General features: G+C 41.2%; 1 protein-coding gene across 1 annotated transcript in view; it reads left to right on the top strand.

Moving 5' to 3' along the window:
* The first annotated feature begins 8,377 nt into the window (after positions 1–8,377).
* The window catches only part of CDS1 (CDP-diacylglycerol synthase 1), a 71,846-nt gene continuing 55,071 nt past the window's right edge, over positions 8,378–25,152 (top strand). Inside the window, exon 1 of the mRNA XM_055297110.2 lies at positions 8,378–8,919. Coding sequence (XP_055153085.1) covers positions 8,803–8,919 — 117 coding nt within the window. The 5' untranslated portion in view covers positions 8,378–8,802. The remainder of the gene's footprint in view (positions 8,920–25,152) is intronic.

Below are 25,152 nucleotides of genomic sequence, written 5' to 3'. Positions count from 1 at the left end.
GAAATGAAAGAAAACTGCGAAAACTGCAATTTCCTGCATTTGGCCTCAGCGTTCTCAAATGGAAGTTCTAAAATAAGCAATTCTCGCAGTTGGTGTTAGAATTAAAGAAAGGATAAGTCCACACACCAGTTAGACAAGTTAGTGGCACAACCTATTCTATATATTCTAACATATTTCTATCTCCACCCCAACATCATCCTCAGAGGTATTACAATAGGAATCTGAGTTAATCAACATATAACAATTGGTACAGCCATCTGGGAGGGAAATCTTGTAGAATTTATCAAAGTATTGAATGCACGTATTCTTTGATCTATTGCTCCATGTCTAGGTATCTATAGAATTGCACATGTTTCATAAATATACGTTCAAGGATGTTTATTGCAGTGTTATTTTAATAACTACAAAATCGGGGAAATCCCTAAATGTCTGTTGTACAAATGGCTAAGTAAAATATGGTACAGTCACACCATGCATATATATAATGATTTTAAAGAATTAGAATGTACTTATAAACACAAAAAGTGCTTTAAGGCATAATATTAAATAAAAAATTATGTCACAGAACATTATGTAGAATATATACATGTGCATATATACTTACATAAGAAACAGATCTGCAAGAAACTCTGGCAAACAGTTAACAACAGTGGTTATTTCTAGGAAAGAAGTGTTTCCAGAAAGATGGAAAATCACCTTTATGTTGTTGTATGCTCTAGACAATACTGTATTGTTTAACTTTTTAAATCTAGTGTGTATTTATGTATCATTTGTGTATATATACATATATATATCTGCTATATAGTGCCTAGCACTGTGTTCTGACATTGTAGGTACTCAATAAATATTTGTTACATATGTAGATGAATATTTATCGAAAACAAACATGCATTATTACTATAGCTGAAGTATCATTTCCAAAAGTGCAAAAATCACAAATGTTATACAAATATAAAATGAACACATATCAAAGATTTAATGCATTTACAAATGAGAGAACTAGAGATACATTAAAATTAGTTCAAATGGGTTTCTGACTTAAAATGATTTATATTCTCTATCAGACAAAATTCACTTACATTGCCATAAACAAGAACATGGTTATCAGTTTTCCACAAAGCACTTTTTTTATTCCAACAGAGTTGCAAAATAGCCTATTTGATCAAAGACAATCAAAGTTGCATCCCCAGCTGGGCATGGTGGTGCACACCTGTGGTCCAGCTACTCCAGAAGCTGAGGTGGGAAGATCACTTGAGTCTAAGAGGAGTTCAAGGTTGTAGTGCACTATGATTGAACCTGTGAATAGCTACTGCACCACAGCTTGAACAACATAGTGAGACCCCATCTTAAAAAAGAAATGGTGCACCCCCCTATGAAATCAAATAGTGTCTAGCAAGCCCCCTAGGCATGCTTAAGGTCCACTGTAAGAATAGCCAGAAATTTCTTTTGCTCATTTCCAAATCAATTTTTCCCAACAGTGGTATGTTAACAATCAGGAGGATAACTTGAGATCAGGAGTTCAAGACCAGCCTGAGCAACATAGCAAGATTCTGTCAATAAATAAATAAATAAATAAATAAATAAATAAATAAATAGGTTAGCCTGGCATGGTGGTACCTGCCTGTAGTACTAGCTACTAGGGAGGCTTAGGCAGAAGGATCCCTTGATCCCAGGAGTTTGAGGTTGCAGTGAGCTATGATTGCACCACTGCACTCCAGCCTGGGTGACAGAGTGAGACTCTGTCTCTAAAAAAAAAGAAAAAAACAATAAAAATAAATAAATATTTGTCAAGGATTCCACAGTTCTGAAAACTTTGTTTAATCTACATATATACAGATTAATACTGTTCGCTTATTCTCTTAACAAGATCACCAAATTTGTCTAAATTTGCTTTGCAAGTAAGGTAATGCAAATCTTTGCCTTATGAAATCTCAAAATGTCCTTGAATAAGATGTTCTGGAAATAACTTGGCAAAACCTAATCGAAGTAAATCATGTGGCATTTGTTCTCTAAAAGCAATAGTACAGAACTTACACTCTGCATGGTATATTGCTGAAGCCCAGTTTGTTAACAAACACAAAACAAAAGAACACCACTGCTGTATTAGGTCTTTCTTAAGCATCTTAGGTTAACAACCAGTCCTGGTCCAACCAAAGACACTCTAATAGATTTCCTGTTCTAGGATTTTCCCAACTGTCTGGAGGCCACAGTCTTTACCATTCCCATTCACCAACTCCTCCCAGTTAAATGCAAAAAAATGCATCAAATGCTAAATGGTAAAATGCATAAATTATTGTTGTTAAGGGGAAATTAATCTCCATAATAATTTGGGATATTAGTATAATTTGGGGGGCAAATCAATGACATTTCTGAAAATATGATAAAAATATTTTTTAGTAAATCAAACTATGAGAAAAGAGACAATTGCAACAAACAATAGGTATTACCAAAAATATGTAAACTTTAAAAGTCTTTTGTAATTTTTAGGAATAAAATATATTCACTAGTGAAATAATTTTTAAAACATATTATTGACTGTATTCTTCAAACAAAAAATGAGGCCTCATATAGTCTAGGGAATTTTTTTCTGCTATGAGAATATATAGATGTGAAAAAGTTTTCAAAATAAAAAAATGTATATAGTTACATATTTAATAAATACTCTTCACTGAAAGAAAAAAGTACATATAATTGGGACTATCTGGAAAAATCCAAGATGTGTGATCTTCCTAACAATAATCTTTAGAGTGTTGTACTTCATAGACTCAATTAAATCATTTTTTAAATGCACCATATTTTACGTACTGTGAAGAAAAATAAAATGGCCAATAAAACTATTTCTTATTGCATCAATTGTAAGACACACTGTGATTTTAGAGGAGTTAAAACGTAAATAGGTAGGATGTCTTAGAAGAGAAGTATAGTGTTTACATCTTGTAAAAGATATAAACTGAAGCTTTTATTTATCTGATTAGCAAGGCTCTTTTCACAGAAATCTTAGGCTATTATTGCATTTTACAAGAATATGATTCCTCCTATTAAACTATTATTAATAATAAAAAAAGAGTTTGCGAAGAAAAAAAACTAAGTAAGAAAGGATTAGCAATTGCAACTGTGGCACCCAGTGACTGGTGCCTACCTCAGTGACAGAGCAAGCTGTTACGTCCTGTTCCAGTGGATCTAGCAGTGGTGGCCTCAATTGAGGTTTTAGGAATAATTTTGACTGTAATCCTGACTGTTGCTTGAAATTCTTTGTTTCTCCCAGTTTTCTATGCTGGGTTCTTCAGTTCTTCCAAGAGTTCTGTAAACTTCTTAACATCCTTTCAATAAGTTCCTTGTCTGCCCAACTCAACCAGAATTAGTGTTTTTTGCCACATACTTTAACTGATACCTCTGATTTCTGCAATTTGTTGAAGAGGGATAACTGACATAATTTGAAGCAAATCAGTGATGCGGCCCTTCTAAAGACAGTTACCAATCTCTTCCACTTCTCCAAATGATATCCTCTAAATACATATATATACCCATATTCAACAATAACAAAATACTTGAACCATGCAGTATAAAAAGCTCACATATACCCATTTTTAAAAGCACAATTTATAAAATTATAGAAATATGTTGCCTACTTTACAAAGAAATTAAATCAACAAAATTTAATTTGCTTAGAGCTACTAGGATTCAGTGAAGAACCTAGAAATTGAAGGAATTCCACAGTCGTCATAATATAAACAAGGTAGAAGAGTAGTAACTGATTTCAGTTAATAATGGGGAATGCCAAATTCATTAATTGTACTACCTCAGAAGGATAAGGCACAAATTAACTAATTGGGTAGGCTGAATTCTTTGTACTTGTTTGCAAAGTCTCTCTACCCCATTTCATAATTTCTACCTACCTCACCAAAGCAATATCAGCATATCCTTATTTCTTCACAGTCCTCTGGGGTGCTGCAGTTTAGTGAATTTAGAAGTCAAATATTGTTCTCCTGAAGAAATGTAGCTTTCAATAATATGAATGATAATAATAAGTAACACTTGTGTGGTGCTTCACAATGGCCAGACACTATTCTAAGTATTTTACATATATTAACCAATTTAGTCTTCATAAGAATCCTAGGAGGAAAATATTACCTTATCCTCATTTCGCACATGAGGACACTGAAGCTAATTGCCTAAGGCCAGTAGGTGGCAGAGCTGGGATTTGAACTCAGGCTAGCTTCAGAATTTATGTGCCTGTTACAACAAACTATCCCCCACCCCCAACTTTACAAGTTGCTTGTTTCTGCTGCTATATATTTGTACTACATCATGGACCAGGCAGATTTTGAAGTATAAAAACTTAGCTTTCAATCCAAATTTCCTTTCTAACCCTTTACATCTGAGCCTCAGGTTTTTTTCCTTATAAAACAGGAGTGATATTTGTTATGCCTAGCTTGTAGATTGTTGAGTAGAACAAATGAAATAATGTATGCGAAAGTGCTTTGTAAAGTGTTATGTAAAGAATTATTACTTAAGTTTTGAATGAACATGTCATTTAGGATATAGCTTCAGCTGTGTGTCACGAAAATATTGCTGAAAGCAAATTAGGTCACAGCTAGATTCAAGCTATGATTCAAGCTAGGTTCAAGCTATGATTCAAACCCAGGGTTCTTGGTATAGAAACGCCATACTTCTAACTACACCATAGCACTCTCTCCTCTGATACTCTCTCACTACAGTACTTGATAGTACAACATTGTTTTCCTGTGCAATTCCATTAAAAATAAAAATGTAAATACAAGTTGTTTTTCAAGATTTTCCCATAAAATGTTTCTCTGGTGGCCTAAATCAGAAATTCCTACCTCCAACTTATAAACAAAGCTGACAGAGGGCAACAGAGAAAGATAGGTCAAGCGACAAAAGCTGTAACTTGGGTATCTAAGCAACTGGAAACGCTTGGCTGAGGAAGATTTCTTCCTTCCCTGGCAAGCTGGGGACATTCCAGCAGGGCACCTTTGAGCCTCTGATGTGAAAAGCAGCTCAGATTCACATTCCCACCCCAGAGGGGCATGTTTATCAGTCTGGGAACATTCTGAGGGTATTAAGGGAAGAGTGGTAACAAACTGCTTCATCTACTTTCACTACTTTAGGCAACGTCTCTGCATCTTATGCTCTTATTACTTCCAGCAAAAGAGAAGGTAAACAGTAATCTAAAATAAAAACCATATAAGCAATAATGTCAGCACTCTCTCTCTTATCTCTCTAGCAAATTCCTCATTAGGAGTTAGAAGGTGAAAAATTTTTATTTTTTTTTTGAGACAGGGTCTCACTCTGTCACCCAGGCTAGAGTGCAGTAGAGTGAACAGGGGTCACAGCAGCCTCGAACTCTCAGGCCCAAGCAATCCACCCGCCTCAGCTTCCCAAGTAGCTGGGACTACAGGCACACACCACCATGCCCAGCTAATTTTTAAATTTTTGTGTAGAGATGGAGTCTCCATTTGCCCAGGCTGGTCTTGAACTTCTGGGCTCAAGAGATATTCATGCATCGGCCTCCCAAAGTGTGGGATTGCAGATGTGAGCCACCACGCCCGGCTGGAAAATCTTAAAATCAATCCAAGAAGTGCTGGCTGGGTTGTACTACCTGATTAGGCCCATGCATATGCTTAGGGTTTCCATGAAGCCCTTCAGCAGGATAAATTCAAGAAAAATTAACAGGTAAAGGCTTAGAAACCATTGCACGCCAGATTTTGTGTCACCAAACACAAATACAATAAATTTAGAGAACATAAGTTCCCTGAATGAAAATGAAAGATAAAAATAAAAAAGAAAGAAAAAGGAAAAATAAGAAAAAGGATATTGAAAAAGTCTGAGAACACAGAGTTCTGTAAGCCAGTTGTGGTTGAGCATATTGTACTATATCTTAAATAAAATAAAGTCATTACTACAACCCCTTTTAATAAGTAATAAAATCAACTTCTCTCTGATATAAAGTGAAAATGAAGAAAAGTGAGTATCTATGTAAGTCTAAAATAGACTTTAAATGAAGAAACCATAAATACTATACATTCATGGGTTACATAACAATGTTTCGGTCAACAATGACCACATATACCACTGTAGCCTATAAGATTATAATATCACATTTTTATAGTACCTTTTCTATGTTTGGATACACAAATACCGTTCTGTTAGAGTTGTCTAAGTAATAGGCTATACCATGTAGCCTGGATGTGCAGTAGGCTATGCCATCTAGGTTTAGTATACCCTGTGATGTTGCACAATGATGCATTTCTAAGAATGTATGTATCCCCACTGTTAAACAACATATGACTGTATATATTTCCCTTGTTATGCTGTACCTTTGCCATCCCATCATTTCTTCATTCACTTCTTCAGCAAACATTGTTACCTATAGAAGGGTGGTTTTTGGCACTGTGGAAAGAGCTAGACCTGTAAAGATGAATAAGCCGGTTCCTGCTGTCTGGGCTCAGTCTATTCACTCAGCTAGTGGTAATAACTATAATGACGAAGATTGAAAGAAATTGCTCTCTTGGCTAAAACACAAGAAGGAGCAGAGCTTAAGGAAGGTGAGGTAAGTAGAACCTCACATTCTATTTTGGCAGTCTTTGCATTGGTCCCACTTTTCCTGGGTTGGGGAATACTGTTTCTTCTGTCACGCACTACTGTCCTCTGTTGCTCCCCTCTGTCACTTCTCTCACTCTCTTTTTTCCTCCTGCAGCAAAGGGAAAAAGTCAAAGAGGCCATGAGTGGACTAGGGAAAGGGGAAACAGGAAGTTGTTCAGGTACCTTGTGTAGTAGGTCTCCTTTTCTTGGGCCATGGGGAAAAGCAAAGGCTGGATTCTGATTGTCTGAGAGCGAAAAGGGACCACAGAGGCCATCCTTACTATCTGTTTATAGCTGAGGACACTGAGGCTTAATAACTTACCAAGGCCATGCAATTAGTGGCATTGGCAGCACTAGAACTCAGGCTTCTTGACTTCCAGAGAGTTAGAATGGAGCACTTCTAATTCTTTATGCAGGGTAGGGTGGTAGCCAGAGATGGAAACCCTACTACTGGCTTCACTAGCTTCTTCAGCCATTATTCTGATTATCTTCTTCACTATCAAGCAGTCCTTCATTTCTGATCCTCCAAACAACTGGACAATTTATTAATGTAGTCACCCCATAGTTCTCTGTTCAGTAGGGACTTACTTTCAAATCTTCTCTGTCATTTCTGTTATCCTCCCCATAAGGAACAAATTATGGTTTCTCGACATTCTTTTGAAAACGTGCAACCCAAACCGCAAAGCTTCAAAGATCTGTTTGGTGAGGTAAAATGATGTCTTTGTGTTCTGCTTTTCAACGCATCCTACTTTGACTTTTGGTTTTGCTCATTTGTTAGTAAATTTTCAACACTTTACTTACTTTTACAGTGTCAGTAAAGACCTTGAAGAACTTATATAGTTGATCTATTTCTATAAGGGTGCTCTCCTGAACCTTGTCCTGTGTGAAGGCCCGCCTTTTTCCTTTTTTCTCTTTGTTTCTTTTTTTTTTTTTTTTTCATTTGTTAGCTTGTCAGTAATGACCGGGTGGCGGATACATGTCAAGAAAACTAATCACCTTCTAACAGGATTAGGACTAGAATTAATGCAGATCTTGTGCCCTTCCTGTTCCCGCTTTGGCAACCCAAGCTCCACCACTGCTCAGAGACTAGCTGGAGGGCAACGGCGCCCCACAGCATCTCACACTGTGTTGGGATCCTAGGTGGTGACCTTTGTGAGATTCAGTACTGAGTTTCTGGGAGACGGCGCTGCGGTTGTGATTGGAACTGTTGGCCGACGCACCTCTGGACGCCCAGTGAGGCAAAAGCATCTCCTGTTTTCAAGGTGATGACACTGGGCTGGAATGCCGCGGGGCCAACCAGTCCGTCCTGCCAGACAAGTTTCTGGTCCAGTGAGCCTCCGACCCGCCGCGCGTGTCAAGCTGACAAGGCCGGGAAGGCGTTTGAAGGAGCAGTGTTGAGCGCTGTCAACATTTAGCGGGCGTCTTTGAGTAGCTCCTCCAGCCCTCGCAGCGGCCCAGGGACTAGCCTGCAAGTTCTCAACGCTCACTTCCAGCCCGCGCTGGCCCCGCCTCCGCCTCCCAGGTCTTCAGCCTCCTCCCGCCCAGCCGCTCCCACCTTTTCTCAGGCCCCCACCTGCCAGCACGCAGAGGCGGGGGCGGGGTCGCGGGCCGGGCTCCTGACGTCACCTCGCGGGGAGGCGGGACTGTGGGAACCGCAGTGCAGCGCAGAGGGGCGGGGCCTGCGGCGCGAGGCCCGGTGCGGGAGGCCCGGGAAGGGAGAAGTGTGCGGGGCCGGGACCAGCCGGTTCCAAGTCCGGCTCCGGGGGGCGGGGCGGGGCGGGGCGGGAGGGGCCGGCGCGGCGGCGGGAGCCCAGCGCCGCGCTAAAGCGGGTCAAGAGTCCTCCTTTTCTACCCGCCCCTTCTCCTCCTCCCACCTGGGCCTCTGCGTGGAGACGCGCACCTGGCAACCAGAGGCCGCGTCTCCGCCTTCTCTACTAGCGCCAGGCGCCCCGAGCCTGCCCGGGACCTCCACCGGAGCCGCGCTCGCTGCAGGCTGCCTCGAGCGCTCTCTCGTTGATGCCGTTTTGGAGGTGACCGGCGCGGCGGCCGCTCTATGGTGGGGCCGCTTTAGTGGCTGCGGCTCCGCGGGACTCCAGGGCGCGGCTGCGAGGTGGCGGGGCGCCCCGCCTGCAGAACCCTGCTTGCAGCTCAGGTTTCGGGGTGCTTGAGGAGGCCGCCACGGCAGCGCGGGAGCGGAAGATGTTGGAGCTGAGGCACCGGGGAAGCTGCCCCGGCCCCAGGGAAGCGGTGTCGCCGCCACCCCGCGAGGGAGAGGCGGCCGGCGGCGACCACGAAACCGAGAGCACTAGCGACAAAGTAAGTGGAGCTGAGAGAGGCGGACGCCGCGCCCTGGCTGGGTCCTGGTTGGAAGCGGGACATCTGAGAGCAAGGGTGGGGCTCGTCCAGCGTCAGGTGAGGCTGCAGGCTGCCGGTGCACCTTCCTCCCTGCCTGGCACTGCTTCCTCCTTCCCCAGAGGGGGTCGGGACCCGGGATCCCAGTGGCGGTGCGGTTCCCAGGGTGACCGCGGCCGCTGCCCGGGAGAAATGGGCTACTCAACCCGGCTTACAGTTTAGGTTCATCTTCCGGTCCCTTTTTCAGGATCTGGGGCCGACGCTGGAATCAGGAGGGAACCTGCCCTCCTAGGGGCTGCAGTGCAGTTAGTAGCTGCCACTTCACCTCTCTTCTCAGTAGAGAGAACAAAGTTAGTAAGGGCTAGAGACGTGCCACCGTCGGCTCTTATCATTTCATTGGATCCTGACGCGGGAGGCTTGGCTTCTGGCGCTGCCCCATCTGCACTTTCATTTTCTCCATCATTTTTCAGTATGATAGATTTTGGAGGTTTGAGAGTATCATGCACGTGACATAATAGTAATCTTCCAGCTTCTTTTGAGTACACGGCAGACAGTGCAATTCTTCTGTCTACCAGTAGATTTCATATAACCCGACGTTAATTCATGAAGGCTTTTCACTTCCTTTTCTATAGATTACTCTTCTTTCACATTTAAGAATAAGTAGATGTGATATTACTTAAAACTAGAAAAGGAATTCGGGCGTGTGTTTGGTAATACAGTGGTGCAAGTAAGAACTTGTGAAGAAATGCAGTTTTATGACCTTATGGACTGGATGGTTTGGGAAATTGGGCCAGAGAATAGATTGTTGTATCAAACCGTCTGTTTAGAAAATTCCATTTTATTTGAGAAACCCAAAACACGTAAACTGTTTCTAGAAGCATACTTTGGAAGCAGGCATTGCAGTTTGAATTACAGAAGTGAGGTGGATTGCCCAAGGTCAAATTCGTGGCTCTTGAAACTAGAATCTAAGTTTCCTGATTCCTTTTCTTCTGATTTATGTGGTTGCTGAGATTGGCTGGCAGTTCTGATTTGGGGACGATTCCACCTGAAAGTTGATGTTGATGAATTTGATGTAACCCAAATTACAAAGCCCTAATAGGAACGTATCACATGATATCACGACATAAACATAAACGTGATTCTTAGTACTAAAACCTTAGAATCAATGCAGTGACACTTTTTTCCCCTTACCCTTGATAGTAAGTAGAATAAAATGAGTCTGTAATAGAACATATGTGTCAAGGAATTACCCAAAATATAACAATTTCCAGCTACTGAAGGTTGAAGTTACACAACTAGAAACAGTGGGCTGAGAATAGTCTGTGAAAACTGCCTTGGAAACTAGACCCAAAATAGAATTAATTAGGTTGGGATTTGTTTTGTTTTGTTTTTAGCACTGGTATAGTTTCGCATCAAGGAAATACCAGCTTCTCTATGTTGACTTCCTTAACTCGACAAAGCTAACAAGCTTTTGTAAGAGAAAAGATGTTCAGGAAGCCATGCATAAAATACCTTTGGAATTAAGTTTTTTCTTTTTTTAACACCATAATATATCTAAAATGGAAACTACTTCTGTCGTGTGATTTGACTCATTAGAACTGTTGTCTCTAGCTATCTGTGACTGGGTTACCTTGCTGCATATTTATTTATTTATCAGTGCAGTACTGTTGGTTTTTATTGACACATGTCCAGCTGGATTTTGTTTTCTGAAAGTAGACTTTGCTATATGTAACCTGTTCTGTCAAGATTTCTTAGACAAGGATGAACATATTCAAACCATATCTAAAATACTGCTCTACTTTTAGAGTTTATCATGAGGAACTTTTGGCAAGCTTATAGATGTTGAACTCTATCCCTGTCTGTCCTTTCTTATCAGGGTGTGTATTTGAATACACCTATATTTCCAGGTCAAGGGCTATTTTAAAATCAGTTTGCACACTGGAGGCTGGTTAATATTTGGTCAATTCAAACTCATTAAAGGCCTTCTCTGTTCCGTTGCAGTAAAGGCAAAACTCTTGGGGAATTAGTGAAAGAAATGAAGGAGGTACATTATATTCTGCTATTATAATACACTCCCATGCATTGCCATTTTGTAGTCTTTTAATAATGGTGTTATTAACATGACACTCCCTTTGTTCCGGACTGGTGACTTATGCTGAGAGAAGGCTCTGTACTCCAGATAATTAGCAAGTGAAAAAAATACTTCTTACCTGCAGGGCAATGTTCCCAAGTGTTAAATGATGGAGTGGTACTTGAAAAATGACAAGGGACCTCTTCAATAAACCCTGCAGGAGACATATATGAGTTAGATTTATTAGAAGTCTGTACAAGGCTCGTTGTTAGCATAGAGGGCATCCTTGGCCTCTACCTGGAGACTGTAGGAAAAGCTCTAAACAGTGGATGAGGATTGAGCTGGGAATGAAGGGATTCCTGGGACTCACCAGGTTTACAAGGGTTTGGGTAGGGTGTTCTAAGCAAAGGACGTGTTGGGTTTTTTCTTGAATCAGCATTCTAGACACAGGGTTGGAGATACAGAGGAAGAGATAATGAAGGTCCTGAGAGCAAAAGGAGGAGGCATTGCTTAGAGCAGTGGTCCCCAAACTTTTTGGCACCAGGGATCAGTTTTGTGGAAGACACTTTTTTCCACAGATGGGTTGGGGGGATGGTTTCAGGATGATTCAGGTACATTACATTTATTGTGCACTTTATTTCTATTATTATTACATTGTAATATATAATGAAATAATTATACAACTCGCCATAATATAAAATCCATGGGAGCCCTGAGCTTGTTGTCCTGCAACTATACAGTCCCACCTGGGGGGTGATGGGAGACAGTGACAGATCATCAGGCATTAGATTCTCATAAGGAGCATGCAGCCTAGATCCCTTGCATGTGCAGTTCACAACAGGGTTCAAGCTCCTGTGAGGATCTAATGCTGCTGTTGATCTGACAGGAGGCAGCGATGGGGTGTGGCTGTAAATACAGAGGCAGCTTCGCTCGCAGGCCACTCACCTCCTGCTCTGCAGCCGGTTCCCAACAGGCCCAGTTCCTAACAGGCCAGTACTGGTCTGTGGCCTCGGGGTTGGGGACCCCTGGCTTAGAGGACATCATCAGACATCATCAGTAGTACTTAGGAATAAGGGCTGAGACAGAACATGGAGTTTAGCAAAAGATCTAAGTAGAAGCAGGTTTAGGTTGAGGAAATTGAGAGGTGAAATGTTGGTAGTTACTGTTACAAAGTGGCAGTGAAAGGAATACAGGATGGCAACTAGAGAGACAGGAGGATTAATGAAGATTTTTCTTTTCAGAGGAGGGGAAATATATATTTGTATGAAAGTCAAACGAGTAAAGATGTTGAAGACAATGGGTAGGCCCTAGGAAAAAGAAAGCAAACATGGGGTAGAGACTATGGATTATTGGGATATCCAAGGAAAGAAAAGAGGGATGCATGTCCCTTCCTTAAGAAAAGAAAGACAGAATGAAGGGCGGATACAGGAACATTTTGAAAAGCAGAAAGGAGAAGATCAAGTGTTGGATGCCTTCAGTTAGTAAAGTAGGAACTCAGAACCAGTGAGCTTCAAGGGATCTTAGAAACAACTTGGTTTAACTCAATTCATAAATATTTATATTTGTATATATTTATATATAATTTGGTATATATACAATTAAATTATAAACAATAAAGTTGTGTTCAGTTGAATCTTCACTGAGTTTGATAATTCTGTATAGTTTTATAATAGTTACCTTTTGGTCATTTCATATCACACTTCCCAAAAATAACAGTTCAAATGTGTTCCAGTCACATTCAGTGTTGTGTGACTGTGTGTTAGGAATATCCCCATTTAATAGCTGAGAAGAAGAAAAGCAATGTGAGTGATATAGGCCTGGGGAGTGCCAGAGGTCCAGGATGTAGGGAATTAGAGAGTCAGCGAAGCCAAGATTGAAGTGGATGACCACAGATTCAGGTTGGCAGGGAAGTGGGCTGGTGAAGATCTAATGGGTTGAGTGGGAAAGAGCATTGAAACAGAAAGAGCTAAGACATGACATGTAGAGACCAAGGGAGAACTTCCCCTCTGCCCTCTGAAGACTTGCCAGAAAAAACTGACGACAGGTAAAGTAATCGGAGAAATGGCATACAAATTAACATGTGGGATGGAAGGAGGGAGACAGAGTGATTACTTGAACCCCAAGAGGCGCAGAAGCTTATATACCATCTTGAGGCAAAGGTGGTCCTGTCATGTAGATGAAACCTCATAGGGAGCAGCCCTCAGAGAGAATAGACGGTGAATATTTCTTTCAGACCTTTAAAAATGTCAGACTCTCAGTTAATCTTTCCTAGATCCAGACAAGAGAGAACCTTCAGAGAAGGCCAGGTTGCATCAATGCAGATTTTCTCTACAGATGCAAATCTCCCTCACAAAAGACAGCTTTGCAGGGCTGTTTGTTTGCAGGCCCTCTGAACAGCCATCTCAAAATATGTCAAAGAAGTATAATTTGGGGTGAAATATTTTGATTTCCTTCACTTGCTAGACCCTGAAGTGGGAGAAAGGAGGGTGCACATTGAGGCTGTGGCCAGTCAAGGGGAGCACACGTGGAATAGTGTGCTTTCAGGTAAGGTCCCTGTGTGTTTGTGCATGGGGCTGCTACTTAGAGATTTTGGTTTGTGAAGTTGAGGGGAAAACAATCCAGAGATCCGTTAACGTCTCTCCTCCATTTGAGATGTGTGCAGGTTCTTTCATAAATACATAATTTTTTTTTTTTGAGACGGAGTCTCGCTCTGTCACCCAGGCTGGAGTGCAGTGTTGCGATCTCGGCTCACTGCAAGCTCCGCCTCCCGGACTCACGCCATTCTCTTGCCTCAGCCTCCCGAGTAGCTGGGACTACAGGCGCCCGCCACCATGCCCAGAGAATTTTTTGTGTTTTTAGTAGAGACGGGGTTTCACCATGTTAGCCAGGATGGTCTCGATCTCCTGACTTTGTGATCCACCCGCCTCGGCCTTCCAAAGTGCTGGGATTACAGGCATGAGCCACTGTGCCCGGCGAATACATTATTATTTTCAAATAAACTTTTAATTTTGGAACAACTTTGATTTATGTAACCACCCCACAGGTTCTTCTTGCTTGCTGCCCAGATAGAACTGGTTTATCAACACGGGAGAATTGCAATAGAGAAAAAGAGTTTAATGCACACAGAGCCGGCTAAACAGGAGGCCAGGGTTTTATTATTACTCAAATTAACCTCCCTAAAAATTTGGAGGCTAGACTTTTTAAAAGATAGTTTGGTGTGCAGGGGGGTTAGAGAATAGGTGCTGCTGATTGGTTGGGGAGGCAATTACAGGGGTATGGAAAATGGTCCTTGTATGCTGAGTCCACTTCTGGATGGTAGGCCACAGGGGTTGCTGGTTTGGGAGGAGTTATCCAGTCATCAGAAATATAAAAATCTGAAAGCGGTCTATCTTTTAAAAGGCCAATCTTAGCTTCTTTAATAGTGATACTATGTATAGAAGTAATTGGAGAAGTTACAAATCTTGTGATCTCCAGAGCGGTGGCTGGTAGTTGTTTACATGTAATCACAGCAAAATTCACTTCCCTCTCATAATCCTAAACTTGTGACCTTTTATTAGTTTCATAAAGGCAGTTTAGTTTAGGGAAGAGCTATTATCATTTAACCTATAAACTAAATTCCTTCCAAAGTTAGCTTGGTCCTCACTTGGGAATGACCATGGGCAGCTTGAAGGTTAAAGGCAAGCTAGAGTTGGTTAGGTCAGATTTTTTTTCACTGTTATGATTTTCTCACTGTTACAGTTTTTGTAAAGGTGGTTGGTTTCATTTACAGAAGCATTACAAAGATTTCTGTGTACTTTTCACTGACTTTCCCGTAAGGTTTGTATCTTGCATAACCGTGGTACGTCGGTCAAAACTTAAGAAATTAACATAGCTATAATATCATCTTAGACGCAGATACTATTCAGAAATTCACGGTTGTTCCACTGTCTGTTTACTGCCCTGGGATACAATCCGGGATTCAACACTGCATTTTGTCTACTTTATTTTGTTATTGTAAAAGCCTTCCTGTGTTTTTGTAAATTACTTCATTTTGGTACACTTCACTACAGGTTGTGCTGATGCCACCTGTAAGTGTAATGAACATTTTCTATAGTTTTTCATCTAGATCTAGGCCATTAATAAAATATTAATGTTTAGATCTAGATTTCTGGACTACATTTGGGCTGATACTCCCTAATTGTTGATAAATTATCAGTCAGTATTACTACCTAAATAATTTTCCATGATTCAGCTTTTATCATGCACAGCATATTCATTTCATTTAATAACATTTTTTAAAAATGCTGGCTTCCAAAATATCAGCAATATTACCAAGTGGTAAGAGAGAGCTGGGTTTTTTAGCTTACTGCAGTGAGGAAAACTTCCACAGAGCCTTGGTAGTATTTCAGAAGGGGAGAGGCAAGGTGTAACTTATTTGAGAATTGGAAGTTTGGTTTAAGGCTGGTCTTTTTTTTTTTTTTTTTGAAACGGAGTCTCGCTCTGTTGCCCAGGCTGGAGTGCAGTGGCACGACCTCAGCTCACTGCAAGCTCTGCCTCCCGGGTTCACGCCATGGTTCTGCTTCAGCCTCCCAAGCAGCTGGGACTACAGGCGCTCGCCACCACGCTTGGCTAAGTTTTTTGTATTTTTAGTAGAGACGGGGTTTCACCATGTTAGCCAGGATGATCTCAATCTCCTGACCTTGTGATCTGCCTGCCTTGGCCTCCCAAGGTGCTGGGATTACAGGCATGAGCCACCGCACCCGGCCTTAGGCAGGTCTTTCAATGTGGGGAATTGATTAGGATTGGGTAAGGGTCACAATGTAACAATTTGGGGTTAGTGGATAAGCCAGATAAGGATTTTGAGGCAAACGTTTTCAGAGAGTCTTAGGACTAAACTGTTCGTTGATGCTTCCTTTCAAAGAGTTGATGTGTCTTTTAGAAATTTTTGTAAATAACGTGAACTCTAGCAAGAGTTTCCAGGAATACTCAAGTTATACTAATGAAAGAGTGAATCTGAAGGCATGGTAATGTAAAGTAAGCTATGTGCGGGTTAGGAATGGTAGTTAACTTGAGATTTCTAAAGAATATCTGAGGGTTACCATATGAATTTTCACTTACTGTTTATGATCTTTAAATAATTCATTTTCTTATTATTTTGAGAGATACTACCATAGAATGTCATCAACTACATCAGGCTTTGGATGTGTACCACAGTGGGTTTTTTTGATGCTGTCATCCTAAAGAAGAAGCTGAGGCATAACATAGAATTTAAAGACAATACTTGAGCCAAATTTAAAGACTTTACTTGAGCCAAAGTGAGTACACTGCCTGGGACATACTTCCAAGTTGTCCGGGGGAGTGCCTTGGTTGGCCTTTGTTATAAGCAAGTTTTTAAAGGCAAAAAGGAACAAGGAATGGGCTGGTACAAAGTTGTTTGACAGGAATTCTCATTGCCTTACAGAGATAATATTGATGAATGATTGGCTATTCAGCTTTAAAATGTAAGGTATGAGTTACAGTGTCTTTATGGCTACCTGGTATCAGTCCAGAGCCAACATAGCAAGTGGCTGGAAGAGGTAATTGTTTAGCTCAAACGGTGAGAGACGTGACTGCTGACACATTTTAAATGCCTCTCGGGGCCTGATAATTTAATGAGACTCATATTCTTCAAAATAAAAATTTCTTTTCCTTTTTAACACAAACAATATTTTGTTTGTCAAAATATACTGGGGAATATTGGGATAATTTAATGTCCTCTGGAAAATTATGAAGAAAAATTAAGATATATGTACATGTAGTATGAGTATTCTTTATGTGTTTATGAATTTCATTTTTGTAAAATAGACTCTCACATTTCTTCCCAGATAACACAGATAAAGACAGGGGTCTGGTGTGTTTGTTTTCCTTTAACCATTCTATATTTGGGGATGTCTTTTCCAAAAATACAGATTTTAGTTCAGTGTAAAGAACATAGGTCATTTAGGAAATTATAAACATATTTCTTGAGGCTTGGTTTGGTTCTGTGCATTCAGTAAATGCTTGTTGAGTGCCTATTATAAGCAAGACACTGCTTGAATGTTACTTTTTTGTGGCTTTTTTATACTCTTTGAGAAAAGAGGTGGTGTCAGGATTTGTTTGTTGCTCAACAACTGATTGTAAAATATATTAATCTCTTGAATTATGGACTTTTACTGCATGGAATAATGATATAAACTAATTTTTTAGTGCAAAATAATTTATAATTTGCAAAATACTTGCTTATACTTAATATCAATTTTAGTCTTTTAACAATTATATAGGCAAGGGAGATAAGTTTAGTTTACATTATGAGAAAATTGGAATTTGACAGCCTAAATGCCCTGCTCAGAATCATGATATTTAGAGCCAGGATTTACCTTAAATTTTCTAATTAAAAAATGTAAAGGAGAAATCAGATGTGTGGTCCTAAATGTATAAAATCAATTTAAAACATTAAGAAAATTTTTACTTTGTTATTACCTAGTGTGATTTTGGACTAATTTGGTCTTTTTGAATCTATGAAATGTTGGCATTGGATTAGAAATTTTTAGCTGAAAGCCTGTCATTGGGTGATTTCAGGCGGCTAGATTTAAAACAGCACTTCAAGTATTTCATCACTTACTTATGATCAATTACAAGAAATCATTAGCTTTTATTTCATAAAAGCTATAAAGCTGTTTATACTTTATTTGGTTGAGAAATGTTTCAGAACTTATTTAATGAGAATGACATCACATTTTGAAACAACTCTAGAAATGGAGAGGAAGTAATTTCATTAATGACCAATTTTTTTTGTTTGTTTGTTTCTGTTTTGAGGCAGAGTCTCACTCTGTCACCCAGGCTGGAGTGCAGTGGCACGATCTTGGGTCACTATAAGCTTCGCCACCCGCCCCCCCGCCGCCCCGTTTCAAGCAGTTCTCCCATCTCAGCCTCCCAAGTAGCTGGAATTACAGGCACGCAGCACAAAAGCCCAGCTAATTTTTGTATTTTTAGTAGAGATGGGGTTTCACCATGTTGGCCGGGTTGGTCTTGAACTCCTGACCTCAAGTAATCCACCTGTCTCGGCCTCCCAAAATGTTGGGATTACAGGCGTGAGCCACTGTGCCCAGCCAACCAATTGGTTTTTGATCATCCCTGAGATACGCCAAGTTTATTATCTAAGTATTTACTTATTTTCTTATCCTCAAAATCAGGTGAAAGATATTTTTCAGGTTATGTCATTGAATGTTTGTTTGCTTAACACTTTCTCAGAACTGTCAAGATTTTAAACTTTTAAAATATGAAATTGAAAGGCACAGGATGGGAGAAAAAAGAGTCCAGTCCAGAGTGGACTCTTATCTATGGAAATTTATAGCTGCTTTTTGCAAACATCGCAGCTAAGAAAGCAGTGTTGCTTTTCTGCTTCCTGGCTATGGTTGCAGTTCCCTTTATTTGCTGGAACCCATGGCCAGCTATTTAAGAGCTTTCTGCAAGGCTGATGTAGCCAATCTGACTTCATCACCTGGGTGACCCAGGTGGGATCAGACACCTTGACAGTTAAGTTTTGGCTGACTGCTACCTTCCAGTCCCAAGCAGGTCATTTCACAAACAATGTGGGGCTGTCTGTGGGTCAATGAATATTTATTAAGCCCATCTGGAAGTTCACATTTTATCTCAATATATAAAAATCCAGATTCGGAAAACCAAATTAGACTCGTCTTTCAAGTTGTGCTTTTTATTTTTTCATCTACTTACTATGCTTGTACTTGAACCGTCTCAGAGTTGAGGCTTCGAATAATTCTGTGGGGCACTATTCACGTAGAGTTCAATGTAGATAGTGCCCCCTGGAATTCTGCTTGTAGTAGTCCCATTTATAATAATGTATACTGCTTTTAATAAATATGAGGTTGATACAAAAAGGTGTACAAAGTATACAAGAAGATAAGGATACTAGCTAGTGATCTGGGTGACTTATCCTCTCAGAGGTATTCCTTCTTTGTCTTGATAGGTTTACAACATATGTTTGCATCCTCTGTCACCTTAAATAATGAATTTCAAATGTATGATTATTTGAGCTCAAAGCTTGAGGATGGCCACTCTGGAGCTTAGATTCAAGTTGCGCTGAGTATACACTCTGATTAGCAGCAGTTACAAGGTTTGTTTTTTTTTTTTCTCCTTTAGATAGAGTCTTGCTCTGTCACTCAAGCTGGAGTGCAGTGGCGCAATCTTGGCTCACTGCAACCTCTATCTCCCAGATTCAAGCGATTCTCCTGCCTCAGCCTCCTGAGTAGCTGGTATTACAGGCGCACTCTACTGCGCCTGACTAGTTTTTGTATTTTCGTAGAGACGGGGTTTCACCATGTTGGCCAGGCTGGTCTCGAACTCCTGACCTCAAGTGATCCACCCGCCTCGGTCTCCCAAAGTGCTGGGATTACAGGCATGAGCCACCGTGCTGGCCTACAAGTGGGTTTTTAAGGAAAAAAGAAAAGGCAGTTCCTAAATTGTTTAACAAGGATTTAGATTAAAATAAACTATTGATCGGCTACACATTGTTCTTTGCATCATAAATTCCAGGAAGATAAGGGGTGAGGCAGCCAGTCTGAAACAAAATGCCTTTAAGTAATTGCTCCCAGGCACGGGTGTGGAGGTGTGACTGAAGTCCCATACTCTGGGGCCTGATAAATTTTACATACCTCACATAGCTGGGTCAGCTCAGAGCTATTTTTCTTTTTTCACCCCAATCAATATATTATTTAGTGTAGGAGAGTGAAAACCCTTCTAGGTTTCTTGGCTGGGCTACAAATTAAATTGACATAAGACAAGAGAAAAACCATTTTTCTCTTGTTTAATTACATATGTGCAAAACAAAACAGGAAAGAAGGGTCAGATTTTTGAAGTTTATATAGCACCCTGAGATACTGAAAGGAACCTATTCAGCTTCTAAGGGGTGCTGGCCACGCAAGTTCTGGGAGGGTAACGGGAGGAAATGCATGGTGAATAAAGGCTGTCTTGTTATGCGGATAGTCTCTTAGGTAATAAAAGTCTCAGAGCAGCTGTCTTCCTTATACAAATACTTTACTAATGTAGATTTCCTTTATAGATATAAATTTTTTTAAGAAATAACTGCATTTCAGAGCTACTAATGTGTCTGCAGTTTCTCAGAATTATAATCTTGAAATATACCAAAGAAGTATATTTTGAGGTGGCATATTCTAGTTCTCTATAATCATATTTTAGGGTAATATGTCCTGAGTCTCAATATTAGTTTTGAAGTTTTCCTTACCTTTTTATTGTAACTTTTTAATAATATCAAAATGTTAAAAGGTTAGTACAATGATCATCAGCATACCTAGGACTTAACAGTTATTAAGAGATTGCTAAATTTGCTTTATCTTGCCATATATACACAGTTGGCTCTCCTTATCTATGGGTCATGGCTCACTGCAGGCTCAACTTCCCAAGCTCAGGTGATCCTCCCACCTCAGCCTGCCAAGTACCTGGGACCACAGGCATGCACCACCATGCCCAGCTAATTTTTACATTTTTTTTGTGGAAATGGGGTCTCCCTATGTTGTCCAGGCTGGTCTCAAACTCCTTGGCTCAAGCAGTCCTTCTGCCTCGGGCTCCCAAAGTGCTCCTAAAGGTGAAGCACAGGACATGAAAACCCTCAGTGCACATCATCCAAGAGATGGCCAAAATCGGTCTGATGATGGTCAGTTTTTAGGAAAGGGATGCATTGTGAAACTGGCAAGCTGTCATATCAAAGCTGCAAAGAGGGAGAGTCCAGTAGCAGCCTCAGATGACTAGCTAAAGGTGTTAAAAGAAGGGGCACTCTGTTTGTTGTTTTCTAGAGCTGGTTTCTGCTTACTCCTTAGGAAAGAATTCTGGCTAAAAGTTAATAAGGAAGGGGCATAATGAGGCATGTCCAACCTCCTGTCCCATCGTGGCTGGAACTCAGTTTCTGAAGTTTCTCTGGTGTCCCTTTGGCCAAGAAGGGGTTTGTTCAGTCAGCCGGGGGGCTTGGGCTTTTATTTTTATTTCTCAATTATTTATAATACCTCATACAATATAAATTCTACATAAATAGTTGCATACTGTAGTTGTACAATATAGTATGCTGTATTGTTTAGAGAATAATGACAAGAAAAAAGTCTACGTGTTTAGTACAGATTCAGTCACTTTTTTTTCCCTTTGAATATTTTTCATCTGAGGCTGGTTAAATTCACGAATATGGAACCCACAAATATGAGGGGGCCAACCATACTTGTTTTTCGCTCTAAATGAGGGCAAGGCAGAAAAGCTAGAGGCATTATTTATCTTAGCCCTCAAAAAGTGATGTACCTGTGAGGACCAATCATTAATAAGATCTCAGGTAAAAAACAAGTTTGGGATGGCAGTAATAATTCAGATTTTGAGTGAAACTCCTTCATTGTTCTTTTGTGTAATTCCATGGAGTTCTTTTCTTCTAGTGATCTTTATTCTTAATTTGGAATTTAAGACTTACATACATGAAACCATACAAAATAGTATGATCTTAATGTATAATAGAATGAGATATCACTGGAGGAAGATCAGAAGGAGCCAAACATCTAGGAAAGTCCTAAAATGGGCCTTAAAATTAAGTAAGATTTGAATATTGTAGATAGCATCTTAGGAATGGCAAAAAACAGAGCAGCAATCTTGTAGCCTGGAAGACTTGGCCCGATTCCATTTGAGGATAGAGAGATGACAGTCATAATTCCCTCAGCACAAAGTCACCAAGCTTCTGGTTGCAGGAATGGCCATGGTGGGTGAGACTGCTGGGTGAACAGGCAATCAAAACATGTCATACAAATGTTGGCATGCAAAGAGCTGCACAAAATGGGCTGAGGAGCTCCCCTAGCTTCTGATTGCTGCTAAAACAAATCACTAAAAACTTAGTGTCTTAAAACAATATAAACTTACCTTACAGTTCTGGAGGTCAGGAGTCCAAAATGGGTCTCCCTAGGCTAAAGTGAAGATGTCCCGGTAGGACCATGTTCCTTCTGCAGGCTGTAGGGGAAAATCTGTTTCCTTGCCTTTTCTAGCTTCTAGAGACTAACGGCATGCCTTGGCTGGTGGCCCCTTACACCTTGCTCAAAACCAGCATCACTGTACCTCTGCTTCTGTCATCTCTGACTGATCCTCCAGTCTTCCACTTATAAAGACCCTTGTGATTATATTAGACTCACCTGTATAATCCAGGATAAGCTCACCACGTCAAGATCAGTTGACTAGCAAACTTAATCCTGCCCACTTCCTTAATTCTCCCTTGAATTGTACCAACATCTTCACATGTTCTGGGATTAAGACGTGAATATCTTGGTGGGGAAAGTGGGGAGGGAAGCATTATTTTACCCTTGACAGGCTCCCTGAAGAAGAGTTTTCTAGAAATTACATCTAGGCTGATACCTTAAAGATAAATAGGCACCAGTCAGGCAAAGCCAGGCTCAAAGAGGAAGAGCGTAAGTTATAAATAGAAGAATACTGTAGCACAATATTGAGAGGCTAAGACTCCTCACGCTGTGGGGAGCGCAGAAGCTTTAGTTCTGCAGAGCCTGGAGTGGCTGGGTGGGTGTGGCCAAAGCCCTGGCTGGAGAGTAAGAGGAGGCTGGGTTTATACCCTGTGATGAGGAGGTAGGTGGATGGTGTAATCAGATTTGCCTTTTACTCAGGCATTTTATGTTATGTTGAGACACATTTGGTTTTCTCTTATCCAATCATTGGGATCCACCACAAAGTGTAACTCCTGATTGGATTGGTAAAGTAGTACACTGGACCAACCAGTCACCTCCTTCCTTCAGTGGGGAATAGAACAGGGCTGCGGAGAAAGATTTGGGGACCAGTCTTTCCCTTTGCAGTTCAAATTAAAAAAAAAATAAGGAGGCTTTATCAATTATAATTAATTAGTGTAGGATAGGACCACAGAGCCGATGAGTGAGGTAACCAGATTTCTGTCTATAAAATACAGTGTTGTGGGAGCAGTGGCTCACAACTGTAATCCCAGTACTTTGGGAGGCCAAGGTGGGAGGATCGCTTGAGTCCAGGAGTTTGAGACCAGCCTGGGCAACATAGGGAGACCCTGTCCCTACAAAAAATAACAAAAAATTAGCCAGGTGTGGTGGCTCCACCTGTAGTCCCAGCTACTTGAGTGGCTGAGGTGGGAGGATCGCTTGAGCCTGGGACGGTGAGGCTGTAGTGAGTCATGATAGTGCACTGCACTCCAACCTGGGTGACCCTGCCTCAAAAGAAACGAAGCAATGTTGCTAAGTCCCTTGACCATTCTCTATCATTATAGAGGTCTTGAGCTTCCTCACTCTTCGTTCACCAAACTGCTGACTCATTAGGAATTAAATCAGTTTAGTCCTTCTCCCCAGCACAGATAGAAAGCAGTTCCTTCTCTTCACTTCCACTCCTGGGAGAAAGAGAAGGAATCCATGCCTATATGAAAACCATGAAGAAGGCCAGGCGCGGTGGCTCATACCTGTAATCCAAGCACTTTGGGAGGCCGAGGCGGGTGGATCACGAGGTCAGGAGATCAGGACCATCCTGGCTAACACAGTGAAACCCCGTCTCTACTAAAAATACAAAAACAAAATTAGCCGGGCATGGTGGCGGGCGCTGTGGGGAAAAGAAAGAGAGATGAGATTGTTACTGTGTCTGTGTAGAAAGAAGTAGACATAGGAGACTCCATTTTGTTCTGTACTAAGAAAAATTCTTCTGCCTTGAGATGCTGTTAATCTATAACCTTACCCCCAACCCCGTGCTCTCTGAAACATGTGCTGTGTCAAATTCAGGGTTAAATGGATTAAGGGCTGTGCAAAATGTGCTTTGTTAAACAGATGCTTGAAGGCAGCATGCTCTTTAAGAGTCATCACCACTCCCTAATCTCAAGTACCCAGAGACACAAAAACTGCGGAAGGCCGCAGGGACCTCTGCCTAGGAAAGCCAGGTATCGTCCAAGGTTTCTCCTCATGTGATAGTCTGAAATATGGCCTCGTGGGACGGGAAAGACCTGACCGTCCCCCAGCCCGACACCCGTAAAGGGTCTGTGTTGAGGAGGATTAGTACAAGAGGAAGGAATGCCTCTTTGCAGTTGAGGCAAGAGGAAGGCATCTGTCTACTGAGATAGGGGAAAACTGCCTTAGGGCTGGAGGTGGGACATGCGGGCAGCAATACTGTTCTGTGAGGCATTGAGATGTTTATGTGTATGCATATCTAAAGCACAGCACTTGATTCTTTACCTTGTCTATGATGCAGAGACCTTTGTTCACGTGTTTATCTGCTGACCTTCTCTCCACTATTATCCTATGACCCTGACACATTCCCCTCTCCGAGAAACACCCAAGAATGATCAATAAATACTAAGGGAACTCAGAGGCTGGCCGAATCCTCCATATGCTGAATGCTGGTCCCCTGGGCCCCCTTATTTCTTTCTCTATACTTTGTCTCTGTCTTTTTCTTTTCCAAGTCTCTCGTCCTACCTAACGAGAAACACCCACAGGTGTGGAGGGGCAACCCACCCCTTCAGGGCGCCTGTAGTCTCAGCTACTTGGGAGGCTGAGGGGGGAGAATGGCGTGAACCCGGGAGGCAGAGATTGCAGTGAGCCGAGATCGCGCCACTGCACTCCAGGCTGGGTGACAGAGCGAGACTCCATCTCCAAAAAAGAAAAAGAAAAAAGAAACCATGAAGAAACAGACAGAAAATGCTGAAATCAGGCACACAGCCTCATGTTCTTTCAAGTAAAACTATTTAGTTTCAAGATTTTTAAAAGGCTGCCTCCTTTCAGGTGTGGAGCTCTGTGTCTCTGTGGGTTTCCTTTGGCTTAATTGCAAATCTTAGTGCTGAACTGAGCTACAGGGATCAGTGTCCACATCAAGGGACTCTTGACAGAAGAGCTGACCCTGGTTTTCTAACTCACTTTTTAAGGGGCCAGTTGTAAAAGAGATGAAAAGTGTGAGTGATTTAATATATTATCCTTTGTTGCATTTTTAAGCACTACTTTACCTTCATTTGTTTAGAGACTTCCTTTTGGAGCCATCATCTGTTTTTAAAATTTTGATTCTTATTTGAATTCATTTATTTTGAGGTGGGATCTTGCTATGTTGCCCAGGGTGGTTTCTAACTTCTG

The sequence above is a fragment of the Symphalangus syndactylus genome, chromosome 10 (assembly GCF_028878055.3).
Source record: "Symphalangus syndactylus isolate Jambi chromosome 10, NHGRI_mSymSyn1-v2.1_pri, whole genome shotgun sequence".
Lineage (NCBI taxonomy): Eukaryota > Metazoa > Chordata > Mammalia > Primates > Hylobatidae > Symphalangus > Symphalangus syndactylus.
The sequence above is the reverse complement of the archived record's forward strand: the minus strand, read 5'-3'. Positions and strand labels throughout refer to the sequence as shown.